Raw genomic sequence first — 14,704 nt, forward strand, 5'->3', positions numbered from 1 at the left:
ATATATATATATATATATAATATATATACAATGTATATATATTATATATATATATATATATATATAATATATATATACAATGTATATGTATATATATATATATATATATATATATATAATATATATATACAATGTATATATATATATATATATATATATATATATATACATATGTATAATAGCTACAGTGTATATACAATATATCGAGTGTGAGCAGTGTGTGTGTATGTATGTTATCTATTTATTTGGGGGGGTCCTTTTCTCTGGAATGTAAAAGGGGATGAAACCCAATACTGTACTTATAGACATATGGATTGCATGCATGCAGTAATTTTTAATAGAACACACCAACAGACTTGGAGGAATTTCGTACAATCTAAAATTGGAAAATTATGAATTTGTAAAGTTTCAATTCAACTATTGAACACTTGATAAGAAGATTATAAAAGTTTATGATGTTGGATGTGTATGATGATGTAAAGGAAAGAAAAAAAAATAATTCCAGGAAGTGCCTTTTTTGTTAATGAAAAGTACACATGTCCTTGACTTGTTACTGACAGAAGGGCAATTATTCCCACTGCTCTCTGAAAGAGGCAAGTAAAGTGTACTTTCATGATGCTAAGTGAAAATACATGTATGTTGAATTTTCCAAGTATTTTCCTTATTTTGTTGCCCATACATGATGTCACAAAGTGTTATAGACTTCTCATCCAGCAATGGCAGGAACAATAAAACTTGAAAAATTATATTTATTGAAAGGATTGTTAGGCCTCAAACTTCACTGAAGAGTTCTACTTATATTGTTTATGCAATCAATCCATCACATAAGCACATATATGTATATATTTGGATTTCATTCTTCTTCAGGCATAAGCATTTTGTTTTTGTATTGCCGACTGTACACCTCATGACTTCACTAAATGCCATTCTACCAAGCTTTGACCATTCAATCAGTAGGTCTATATGATGCCATTTTCACATTTCTTAGGCACACTATCAAACTTCATCACCTGAATAGTACACATCTCTTCTCTGGTCACCTCACTTCCTCCCCATCTGGCCTGCCTTCTTTCTGTCATTGTGAATGAAGAACTTGTTGCTGTGATCTTCTCTAAATTCCTTAAAGGACAAGTTCACCTTCATAAAATTCATTAGTTTTGAACTAATTGTCCAATTTCCTTCAAATATTCACTGATGTGTTCTATCAATATTGTGGCATTCTCTGAATTCACATGTATATGAACGTGAACAATTATCCTTTAAGCAGAAAAGATGGAGATCAGCATGAAAATGAGATTGAAACAAAGGTCAACCACCTGATAGAATTTAACATGTATTTATTTCATTTGTCAATTTGGACAGTTGCTCTCAAACTTGCCAATATACAATCCCCGACCAAATGATATGATTTCCAGTTCATCAGATACCCCACAGGTTGTATATAACAGTAAAAGGAACAATAATGAATATAACCTCAAAAAGAACATTTAATATCGTCATAAGCGTACTCCCGCCTATGTGGTGTCGCATATGTTTGAAACTTGTGATTTGTTGAAAGTTTGTTGGACACGCTATGTAGCTTTTAATCCAGTCTGAGAATGGAATACTAACTACGAGTATTGTGCATGGGATTCAGCGCAACCGCAGCGCAAACAATCTGTATAACACCCACAATCACCTGGATCAAAGGCTACACAAACGCGCGATGACCAAAATAAAGTGTTTTCAACATGGCTGGTAAGGCTGGAACCTCAGCGAAGACTGCTTCAGGTGACAACAGAGGAGGATCTGTCGTAAAAGCTCAACTAACTCGTAAGAATCTTATCGCTGTGGACTATCCAGGTATTGTGGAAAATACAACACGAATGCTCGATACTCTTGGTGGCGAGGAAACTCTTTCAAAGGTGCGTTTAATGGTCTAGCTCTGTCTATTGAGTATAGGTATTCGAGCTAGTTTAATCCCATGCGATAGGCAAAGTGTCCCAGATTTACAGCGTGCAACGCAGCACTTGTTTCACCCACTGCACACGCACGCTCTCGCTCCGAGCTCCGGCCAAGGAGGTTCTCTCATATACCTCCTTGACCTTGCTCCGGCTAACTACTGAGTATTTACACACAGCCCAGTCACTGTAAAAAGCGTCGGGCTAGCCCCGGTCGCTTTCTGAGGGAGAACTCTGGTCGCATTCGTCAGCAAAACGTCATCGGCAGACACGTCCACGCTACACAACTCAGTACAACATCCATGCTTAATTCGAGCAACCTGATCCTGCAGGGCCCTGCCCCTGGCCCTGTAGCGTTAATAAAGTGGTCAGGAGACCAGGGAGGCATTTCATGAAGCATTTTGTCAAATATTTTTTCTGACAAACTGTTGGCCTAGACTGTCGGCTAGCGCCAGCCGGGCCGTGTTGCCATCCGTTCATTGGTCCGTTAAGGAAGTGCGCGGCATGTGTGTGCGCGGTAGACTGAATGGTGATCATCAGCGTAGCCGTACACGTAGCTGATAGCAATCGTCATTTGGGTCAATTTGATATGAAAACGATTAGAAAATTCCAAATAACACGGTATGATTCCCAATGACCTGATTTTCATCAATCTCTTCACATATTTCATAATGTTAGAACGTGATAGAAGATAATTTTAAGAATCACCAGCTCAGCATACAACCAGCCATGTTCCTATCTCAACAACACTATTACTAGTATGCACTTTACTTCATCGACAGCCGTGTTGCCATCTATGTTTGACAGATACAAATGCACTTTATTCCATAGGAGACAGCCGTGTTGCCATCTCAATGACACATATAGAAATGCACTTTACTTCATTAAGAGACAGCCGTGTTGCCATCTCAATTACACGTCACATCAAGAAATACACTTTTTATTCAATAAAAGACAGACAGCTGTGTTGCCATCTGAAACTGTGTATGTGCGTAGGTGCGGGAGCGGTGTGTGTGGCGAATGGAAACTGTAATGGCAACACGGCTGGCGCTAGCCGACAGTTTAGCCTACAAGCTATTGAAATCCTTGCATCTGATTGGCTGATAGCAAATTTGTCAGAAAAAATATCAGACAAAATGCTTCATGATATGCCCCAAGAACTTCAGTTCTGTATAGGTCTAAAACTTTTTGGGGTGTTCTCTCAGTTTTTCTGACACACTGCAGTTATTCATTACAATTAGATTCATGTTACATGACTAGGGGAGGGCCCCTAATTGTAATATTTGTATGAGTGACTTATCATAGTTATGGGTAAACTTGGCCTAGCTGGTTAATTCGGCCACTTGTAGTGCGTGCACTGGGGGCCGAGTTTACCCATAACTACATTACCGAATTACTGGTACTGGCATCTATAGCCACAGGGGTGGTAGCTTCGTTAGTCGTAATAAAGAAAAATTCTCATGAAAGTAGCACAGGGGCTGAGTGTTGCAGAATAAAGCTTACAGTTGTCTTCTGATTTCCAGGTTAAAATGCTTCCTTAGAATGCTGGAGATCATTGCAATTTCTGTGTGTGTGCGCGCATGCTATTTAATACAAAGGCATCTGTTTACATGAAAGAAGCATGCTGTTTACAAGATTTACATAATGCAAGTAAAAATGATACCCCGACCTTTGTTTAATGTACAAATGTATTTCTCCCATCAGGTAAAGATGAAAGTCATCTTCAAGTGTTTGTGATAGACTATCGGTACAATGCACATAGCCTTTGCGATTAAAAAAAAAAAAAAAGTTCTGCTCCAATAATGTCTGATGTAGCACATCAAATATATTCTTGAAATCCCTTGTTATGACGTCGAAAAGGGTAAGAAAAAAAAAGCTAGTGCGTACAGCAAACTGGAATACAAGCTGGTACATCAATTGGAAGTTTTCTGTCGTACTGATAGATATTCTGTGATGTGTGATAGATGGAGTGTATAGAGATTATGACATGTTTTGTGTTGTATTACAGCAAATTTCCTTACATTTTGGTGTAACTTTTTCTTCCTTTTTATTTTAGGCCTTCAGCCATGAAATGTCCATTTCCCTTCGCTATCAAGCGGACAATCCATATTGCAAAGCAGTGCGAGGAGTTCCAAATCGATCAACGACTCTGCTCATGCGAGTGAAGAGGCGCTACAAGAGGCAGCAGCCCGACTCTGTGGCTGATGGCGAGACAGACGAAAATGATGTTGTGTCTCATTCAGAGTACAGTGCTGAGACTGTGGGTGTTGTAGGACAGACTTATGATTTCCCACGTAAGTTCCTATCACCATTCATTATTAAAGAGCAGTGAATAAATGCCATGCATCATCCGTACAGAGTCCGAGATCATAAGAGGAAGAAAAGTGTGTGTAAAGCCTACTTTGGCGATACTTTACAAGTTTTCTCCTTTGATTTTCTATTTTTATTTTGATAATTTTTTCTGTAGTATTAGTAGGGCAAATTACGAAGTACACAAGTGTCAATGTAGGTATCAGTTTTATGGCTTAGCATAGACTGCCAAAATCATATGATCTGCAAAAACCAACAAAATTATTTTCCTGACATTATATAGCTTTTGTGATGACGCATCATTTGTGTTTCTTGACACAATGATGACTAAAATAGAGAATTTGAATATATGCAAAGTTATACAATTGTTTTGCTGCTTCAGATCCACATTTTCTGTTCATACAGAATTACAAGCACTTAAGGAGTGCTCATGGAGTGATGTACACATAAATATCCTGTATAGGTGTTTCAGAAGATTTCTTGGACTTTTTACGAATTAATGCTTATGAAAATGCATATTAACAAGTTACCAGTTGCTTGTTTGAAAGAGTGGGGCTAACCAAAGTGTGATGACATTTCAACATGGTTCTTTGCATAAGACAGGAGCTGATGCAACAATTCATCATTGCCGGCTTTGATATGGAAGCTATTGTAAATTTGATAAAGTGTACTAGTATTTTAGTTTCTAGTATATTACTTTACCAAGTTGATAAATTGCTTGTGCAAGACAAGAACTGCTTTATTTTATGGGGAGACTCCGTTATGTTTATCCTTACATCCACAGATCTCTGTGATTTCCAGTACCTGCCTTACCACAAACCAGAGGGACAAGAGCCACAGGGACTAATAGAGAAAATACTGCCCTCTGCTGGCGAGGACCTCAGCTACATCGACCGTGAGGTGCCCAGGTTCATGCTTCCGGAGGCCTTCTCCCGCTTCGACTCCCCTGTTGCTTATGGCTACAAGGCCAACATTCAGCCACGGGAACCCCAGCAAGTGGAGCCAGAGTTCAAGTCCAAGCTGGTGCACCACGGCCGCCTGAAGCGCACCAATTATGCCGTTGTCATCTCCTGGACGAAGGACTTTAAGGTGCCCACAAGGCCCCACCCAGGGGCCGTAGAACACCTCCAGGCCCAGAAGCCAGGAGATGCCCTGGAGCAATTAAAAAAGGTATTTTGCTTTTCCTGTTTCATGCCTTTTCATCTCAAAGACTACACTGATGAATCATGACTGCTCTCTCGCAATGTCTTGAAGGAATTCAAACAGGAGTTCACTGTGAAGTAGAAGCAAGAAATTTTACCACTTGAATTTTTGTTCACATTGCATGAGACTGTGCATGGTGAAGTAGTCCTCAGTTCTTTTTTTTTTTTCTTCTTTTTCATGTTAGAACAGACTCCAAAGAAAGTTTCAATGTTATTTTGCCCAAAACTCATTCGAAACTCAAGTATCACTGAATAGACAGGACATGTTTTATTACCACAGATGTGTGAGGAACAGAAGAAAAAGAAAATAATGTCAAAATCTTCGCATGATTGTAAGAATATGTGCTGAAGTTTGCAAAGCCGATTAAAATTTTGCCACATTGATATTAAATTGATTGATATTTCTGCTAGGAATATATAAATGATCAGCCAAAAATAATGAATTTTGGTATACCAGCCTGAACATGCACAAAAAATTAAAACTGCGCAATTATGCAGACATTAAAAATGTGCACACCTGAGCTGTTTCACCGAGGAATGAAACTGCCCTTGCTGCAAATAGGCAAACAAGGATAATTACTCTAGGTCATACTATTTGTTGTGTGTATGTTTGCTTGTGAATGATACTAACTACTAACAAATTTATTTGGACTGTTTGTGTGCTGTTTATGGGCAAGTCCAAGATAACACGCGCGTTACGTATGGGACATTCAGAGACTTTTATGACCTGAAAAATAGTGTTAATTGCTTTTGATCATATTAAACTTTATCATGGTGATTGATATCTAGGAGAAGTATAATCATGCAAAAAATGGAGAAAAATGACCTTCACAATTATATTCTCGAAGAGAAAATATGTGCCGTTACGTATGGGACCAGAAAAATTTTGTTTTTTTGAACACTTTTTTCAACCTCAAAACTCTCTGAAAGTATTTCATTCTACAACTTGTAACTCACTGTGATGAAAGTCACAACACTCAAGATTATCACAAGTAAGTTTCGTGTCATTGGGCAAAAAGCTCTAATTACAGGTTCTAATTAAAGACAGACATGACGTGTTACGTATGGGACAGTTACGTATGGGACAGTTTGTCCCCCATTCATTTAGTGTGTGAAGAACCATGTTTATGGGTATTTTGCATAATTATTGAAGTAAAATCAGTTGAAACTACTCAAATACTGATCCAGATTGTCAAGGAAACAATATTCCCCAAATATTCACCATCCTAATCATATTCAATCATATTTTTATATTTTTATGACCAACCTGAGTATGCATGCCCTTTGTCCCCCATTCATTTAGTGTGTGAAGAACCATGTTTATGGGTATTTTGCATAATTATTGAAATTGAATCAGTTGAAACTACTCAAATACTGATCCAGATTGACAAGGGAACAATATTCCCCAAATATTTACCATCATAATCATATCTAATCATATTCTATATTTTTATGACCAACCTGAGTATGTATGCCCTATTTTTATCAGGATAGTTACTACTGAAAAATTGAATAGTTTAAAGTGTTTACTTCCATTGATGAAGGGCAGTTTGCCATTTTGTTTCAATAAAAAACAATGTGACACAAGAAATATTAATTTTTATAAATAAGCAATACCTGCTGCGTGGAACCCCAGTGATCGAGTAGATATATGATGTCTGTCTAGCAGTCAGGTCATTGATTCGAGTCACACCTCAGTATGTATCTACCCATGAATTTTGTCGTGGCTATTATTGAAACCTGAATAAGGACAATTTGTGTATCACCTGCAATAAAAACAAAATAATTTTACTTCATATTTTTTTTTAATATTTATATCACAACCATTTCAAATTGGATCTCCATCACTAAACTTTGAATTCCTCTAGTCTTAGGATTGTATGCTCTTTAGTAATTCATATAATTGGTTTCCAATCATCTCATTAAATGTTGAAAACTGAATCCCCATTTCTGCAAAAAACTATACCATCCCTTTAATGCTGATTTTTCATTGTGTATTTTGCCATTTTCCCCTCCCCCTTTCTGAAAATTGTTCAGTCAAGTACATGTATTGTTTAAAGTGTCTATAACTCAAAAAGTAGCTACAATGTTGGGATGCTTTCTTCAGGATGATTGACCATTTGTGTACTGAGAGACCTTCCCAGCTAGCTACATGCATTCACATGCATTATGTATGAGGATGTCCCATACGTAACGCATTTGTCCCATACGTAACATTATTTCAATGCCTAATAAAAAATATTTCTTTTACTGTTTTTTCTTTTTTCTATGGTATTTAATTTCTCTAAACAATAAATTAGAACTTTCCAAAAGGGCATTAATATAACCTTAGCAATTTCAGAAAAAACCTAAAAAAATGACCTCAATTTGTTACGTATGGGACATCTCATGATAGGACACGAGCTAATTTGCATAATCATTTGCATAATCCCTAAATTTTCATACCAAGTTAAACTATTTGATGAACTTCTTATGTCCACATATTACTCAAATATCATTTGCTTTCCTTTGAATTAATATGAATTTTTATAAATGTCCCATACGTAACACTGTGTTTCACATTTATGCAAATGAAGCCCTTGAAATTTGCATAAATTTACGTAATATAATTTTTTCCTCCATGGAAATCAAAACTTCAACTCATAAGCTTCAAAATGATACCAAACATGTCAATATTGAGCAAAGATGAAATTTTGCCTTCTGAGGGGACCTTATCTTGGACTTGCCCTTATGTATGTTTATGTACTTCTACTGAGTAGGGATATTGTGTCCAGGCCAATTTTCAACATATGTATGGGATAGCACAGCTGCAAGTTTTTTTTTTAGCAAGGTCATATAATTACTATTCCCATGGTTATCTTGTTTTTGTTTTTCTGATAGAAAAAATACAATTTGTAGCTATAAATGATGTGAAAATAACATCTGCATGGTTGTTATGAGGTCTATGTAGTACGAATGAATAAAACACTCGCTGCAAGTATCATACCAACATTTATAGGCTCAAAGTACAGTAGTAGTAAAGGAACTTTACAAATTGGAAAATCTATGGCAACCTTTTTTGCACTTTTGCAAAGTGGAGAACTTTACTTGAAGTATATCTGTATGAGTTGATGTGTGGAAATTACTGTACATCTATATCTTTGAAAAATTCAGAAGAAATCTGTTGTCAATGTAACTACTGACAGTTTCGCAAGAATCCGATTCTTGTGAGGTCAACTGAAAAATTCACTCCATGCCAAGCAGACTTTGAGAGAGTTTGATATCAGGCAAAGTGTAACAATGACAGTTTCAGTAAATATTGGACTAGAAGTACATGTAAGTAGGCAATGGATTTTTGTTCCAAATCTTTGTCATGAGACAGTAATAATGCATGCAGTCACTTCAATATATTTCACATCGAATTTGCATCTTGCTGTTCTGGAGTTTCATTTTAAAGCCCTTCATGTGCACGGGCACTAAGCTTTACTTGCCAAATTTTTTATCAGTATTCATTGATCATCCGAACTTGACCTAGTTGTACAGAGAATAATAAACTAAACTCAGCTTGAATGTAGCAGTGTGCTTCGGTCTGACAAGCAGGCTATGATGACACGGTACGGATTGGGGTATTACACGTACATTTGTAGGTAATCAATCTGTTTCAAAACATCTTTGCCAGTCAACGCAGAAATCACTCTGGTGTGCATGTCAATCAACAAACATAACACAGTAAGGGTTTATATAGCAGTGATAGCTCTGACAGAGAAAAAAAAATTATGAAAAATATGACTGTATAGAGGCATGATTGCTAACTTATTGAAAAGAAAAAGAAACAAAAACTGGAAAAGCATTCATATGGTGCAAACCTCCACCAAACAGCTCATCATCCATTATACACGAATGCTGAAAATTGCCCAGTGTCCCAATTAAAGCACAGAAGCCTTTGTGTACATCATCAGCTTCCAGGTACGCGCTCTGGAACTGAGCAGAGGACATGCTTTTAATAGAGCACGTACATGTATCACATGCAAACCTCAAATACACCCAGCTTGAATTCCCAAGTTCATTGACCCTATCTGCCAAAAGATAAAGAGTGCTTCCATAAAAATTCGTGCATCACTATTGAAATTTCATCGTCTCTTCCTTGTGTCATTATCAACGTTTCCTGGAAGTTTCATTCAGATCCATTCACAACTTTATGAATTATTTTGCAAACAGTAAACAAACCACCGACAAGGAAAACAATCATTAACCTCCCCTTTCTTGGTGGAGGAAAAACAAACAAACAAACAAACAACTCTAGTGTATCAACCTTGGCAGTTATCTGAAAAACATTGCACTATCACGGGCTGTTGTTGTTGTTGTTTTTGTTGTTGTTGTTGTTGTTGTTTTTGTTGTTGTTTTGTTGTTAATGAGGATACATCTCCACATTGAAAATGAATCATGACAGTAATTAATTGACCAATTAGCTTTATTTCAGTGTGTACAGTTGGACAAATGTACATTAAAATGGAAGTGTTTTTTTTAATATAAATGTTATTTATCTGCCAACATGTACACCTCTAAATACATTGTAGCTGCAAGATAAGGTTTTTTAAAATTTTATTGCCACATTTCATGCAAAATGCAAACCGAACTGCCTCATTATACAATGTAGTTCACATAAAACCCAAGTGTGCCTTAAGTATTTATGCGTATTCTAAAACTTGCTGCTAGGCATTGCACAGAAGGCATTGTGTGTCAGAATTCATGCATTGATTGATTTTTGGAATAACTTTTCTGTCAACAAAGGAAAATTTGAAGGGATGCTTACAGAAAAACACACACTATCAGCACTACAGTTCATATTGAGAATGTGTATCTCAGCTATCTAATTTAAAAAAAAAACAGAATGATGCTTTTTTTTTCTTTTTTTTTTAGTAACCAGAGAAAGTGACAAGTTTTCAAAATGCAGAATTCAACTTGTCTGCCAATATGTGGTGGGCAATACACTGTTTGCAATACACTGTATGCATTTGCTTTTTACAATGCGGAATACTGTGCCACACATATTCAGCAACATACGTTGTCCCACATACTACAGTAGTTTATGATACAGATGTCGACAGTGTACTTTAAGATATACGTGTAATTTGTATATTAAGGTCTGTGTCCAAACTGTACATGATATGTCATTAAAGGTCATGATCACACTGTATGTACATTGTAAGCCATATAAAATGTACCATGGGTTTTATTTTCATAAATTTGGGGAGTTAGGTGCTATTTAGGAATTTTAAAACACACAAAAATATTAACTCTGATCTCAACATGAAGGAGACATGCATCACACACTTCTTTGTCCAATACTGTACATACTCCACGATTCCATGATTGGGAATTAATTGTTGGGAGTCCTGATGCACAAAAATCAGACTTGCTCAATATGTCGTGTATATATAGTGGTAACACATTTTATGCTGGCACTTCAGCAAATACCATTTATGCACACTTTCCACAAAATGAAAGGATGAACATATGGGCAATTCCATGGGAATGTGGACATGGCACTAAAATTTCAACTTTATCATATTGCAAAATAATTACTCATTCTGTATTACCCATATATTGAAGTTAAAGAAACTCAAAGAATTATATCAATCGGTCAAATATTCCCCGAGAAACAGCTACAAATGTTGAAGACAATTTTTCAGTCATCCAAATTGCTAAAATGCATGCTTAACTTGATATAATTTTTTTAAATAAAAAAATTCTGCTAGCACTTCAATTAATTTATTTTAAAGAAGCAAATTGGTTCTACTTCAGTCTCCCATGAGGAAATTTTTATGCCACCTTCAAAAAATTCTAATCACCACATGAAAGTTCAGCCCTTGAGCCATGTAACGCGAGTTACCGAAACAAGAAATATTTTTCATTCTGAAGGAAGCAGTGGAGGTAATTTGTTGGGAATCATAATTTTCTAAATTCATCACACACTGATACTGTACACAGGATGTTGACTTGAATAAACACTGTTATCACATTAAAAAATGTCAATGAAAAGTGTAACGCGAGTTACCATGTAACGCGAGTTACCAGCATGTAACGCGAGTTACCAACTATAAACACAAGTTTCCCCCAACATAAGCAAATTTTAGCACTTAATTGAGCTAGATTGTGGCGAAAACAATCAAATGCAGTGCTATACACACTATGCTGGACTGAAACAAAGGAGGGCAGCCTAATAAACTGTGATTAGCATCAAGGCCACTGATCACATGCCACATTGAAGAGTCTAGCCTGGCTTTCACTGCATATTGTACATGTATCCAGCAGTGAATGAGACCATTAGATTTATCTTTTGAATTTCCTGCATCAGTATTACAGAATTTTTATTACAGAATGCTATAAAGCACAGCAAGTGTTGGTTCTAATCCTTGTTCGGTGGTCTACTGAAGATGACACTTGTCCGGAGATCAGGAGGTTGTGGGTTCGAATCCTGCTCAAGTATGTATGCCCATGATTTTTTATCATGGCTACCGCGGTACTAATAAAACACTGATCAATTCAGTGAGCTTATTAACGTTGATGTAGGGCAATTTGTCAATCAGTTGCATTGAAAACATCTCAACGGAAGAATTTCATGAATTTGAATAATTACACAGTACCCACTGCATGTTATAAGGATTAGAACCAGCACTTGCTGTCGGGCGAAAGCACGGTGGTCTAGTGGAGATGACACCTGTCCGGTGATCAGGAGGTCGTAAGTTTGAATACTGCTTGAGTATGTACGCCCATGACTTTTTTATCATGGCTACTACTAAAACACTGATCAATTCAGTGCTTATTTACGTCGATGTAGGGTAATAAGCCAGTTCGTATACACTGTAGCTCATGTACACATTGGTACAAATGACCTTTCTTTTTTCTCAGTTGGTTCGGCACTTCACTTGTTTTCAAAGCAGCATAATGCATAAGCTTGCATGACATAACAATTTATGAAACTTCTGTTCAAAAAAAGAATGAACTAGCATTTAGATCAGGGGATCAGAATACTCCCATCAGTTTATAATTTAGCAGGCATCCACTTCATTGTTTTGTATTGAATGCAGTAACAGCTTATTTCCGTTTATATTGCAAAATACCATTCTTGCTGTCAGGTGGATGTGCTGGCAAGCATCATTTAGATAAGGATCGCATGAATAATCATCGCATCACAGATGCTTATGTCAGTGAATTTACAAACCAAAATGCCTGTTCGTACAAATGATCTTTTTTTGTTCATGCACAAAGTGGAATTACGAACTGGTCTTTTTGTCAATCAGTTGCAAAGAAATGTACTAGTTTTCACTCCTCACAAAGATAGGATTTGAATTTTTGAAAGATTGTAAGCTGTTTCGTAAACTTATCAAGGGTTTGATACTTTTATGTTTTGTTTTAAAAAGACTTTCAACATTTTTCATCTTTACACTCTGAAACTTACAATGTAAGAATACACCTATATCATCTAGTATATATTCAAACATATTCAAGGTCTCTATGAGGAGTGAAGCTCTTATTAGTCTTAAACACACTCTTCTATTGGGTTTATTAGTAAAATATTTAACATTAATTCGTTTTACTATCTACACAAATAAGCATCTCTCAGATTATTCAACACAAGATTCAGTGCCATCAGAACAATTGTATGTCATCAATTTGTGTCACCCTGTGTTAGTGGACATAATGTAACGCGAGTTACCGTAACGCGAGTTACCGACATAAAGGCTCCCTACATTTTTCCAGGTCATTGTTACTCAACTTTGATATTGTTAATTTATGAGTCCTAACCCACTACCAATTCAAGGTAGGAAAACTTTTATCAAGACTGTCTAGTATGAGGAGACTTTCCAAAAAGAGGTCTTCATAGAATTGACCATGTCCTTTTTGTGTAACGCGAGTTACCGAAATTAAATGATTCAAGAATCCCAACATGTTTGTCCTTTATTTTTCTTTTTGGATTCATTTAGTTGGTGTATGTCTACTTAACCCATGATGAAAAAAGTAACTTGTAGATCCTACCAATTACAAAGATATTGGCACATTATCCCAAAAATGTACCCATTATTTGTAACGCGAGTTACCGTGGAATTGCCCATATTCATTTCTCCCACCAGGGGGGTGTTTCATCAAGTTAGTCAGCGCTGACAAGTTGTCAGTCTCTGACAATCACCATGGTAACAGTCAGTGACCAGAACATCTCAGCCCATCAAAAGCAAGGATTTTGCTGAAATTGTTAGAGACTGACAACTTGTCAGCGCTGACTATTAAAATTGATGAAACACCCCCCAGAGCTCAGTAAAGCAACCATAAAAATGCATTCATCAGGATTCAGATGTAATGAAAAGGTAATATGAATGAGATTAACGTGATCATGAGGAAGCATTTTACTGACAGGGATCGATCTCTTTCAACATCATAAACACTGGATGGAGCGTTGTACTCTGGACTTTGATGCATTGTTTTCTTTTTTGTTGAGCACTTTGTTTCTCATGAATACAACCAGATTTGCTTTTAGGCCTTGTATTATAATGTACAACAAAGGCAGTTATAATTAGTAAAAGCAAATTTGACTGGAAAGACTAATTCAGAAGGAAAGAGGATGCTAGTACTACACTCTGCCCTCCTACGGTACAAGCTTGCCTAGAGCAAGTTAAGCTCATTGTTCAGCAAGTTGTGTATAATGGGTCTGAGGGACTTCTCTGTTGTAAAGCCAAGGGATTCATGAAATGTCTTCTGCAACCAATAGCCAAAAGTTCACACAGTGGTGATATTTGCCCCAACTCTTATGTATGACCTGCCCAGTGATACATTCTTGAAAATTGCCCTAATGATTCATATAATATCCGCTTAAGACCATGTACACCATAGTCATTACCCACGTGCAATACCTGGTTTAACTGCCTGCTGTTCATCTTTTGCTAAATATTGACATACTTGCAGTATTTACCACTTGGCATAGTGCATTTAGGGCATACATGTATATGTAGTGTACATTGTACAGTTGGACTTTTAATAGTGAAGACATGTGTAATGGAGCAGTCATTATATGCCATGTTCAGTCATGATGTCCACATGGTGTGCAGACACAGCTGGGATTTGAGATTCAGTCTAGATAATCACGTGATGAGCTAGCATGTCACTCAGTGAGTCTCAGAGTGGCACATGGGTAGTCAAATGCCTACAAGAGTGACCAAGACTTTTATGGTATTACCAGCTTTCAGTGCTTCAGTTAATGCCACACAGTGCCTGCGT

The 14,704-nt window shown here is 36.7% G+C and overlaps 1 protein-coding gene across 1 annotated transcript in view; it reads left to right on the forward strand.

Annotated features, from left to right (window-relative positions):
* Nucleotides 1-1,714: 1,714 nt before the first annotated feature.
* LOC139743070 (general transcription factor 3C polypeptide 5-like) overlaps nucleotides 1,715-14,704 on the forward strand; it is a 33,469-nt gene continuing 20,479 nt past the window's right edge. The window contains exons 1-3 of the mRNA XM_071653581.1: nucleotides 1,715-1,904; nucleotides 3,997-4,234; nucleotides 5,035-5,420. Of these exons, the coding sequence (XP_071509682.1) occupies nucleotides 1,731-1,904; nucleotides 3,997-4,234; nucleotides 5,035-5,420 (798 nt within the window). The 5' untranslated portion in view covers nucleotides 1,715-1,730. The remainder of the gene's footprint in view (nucleotides 1,905-3,996; nucleotides 4,235-5,034; nucleotides 5,421-14,704) is intronic.

The sequence above is a fragment of the Diadema antillarum genome, unplaced genomic scaffold (assembly GCF_040938485.1).
Source record: "Diadema antillarum isolate AM-2024a unplaced genomic scaffold, OU_Dant_1.0 scf00000033, whole genome shotgun sequence".
NCBI lineage: Eukaryota > Metazoa > Echinodermata > Echinoidea > Diadematoida > Diadematidae > Diadema > Diadema antillarum.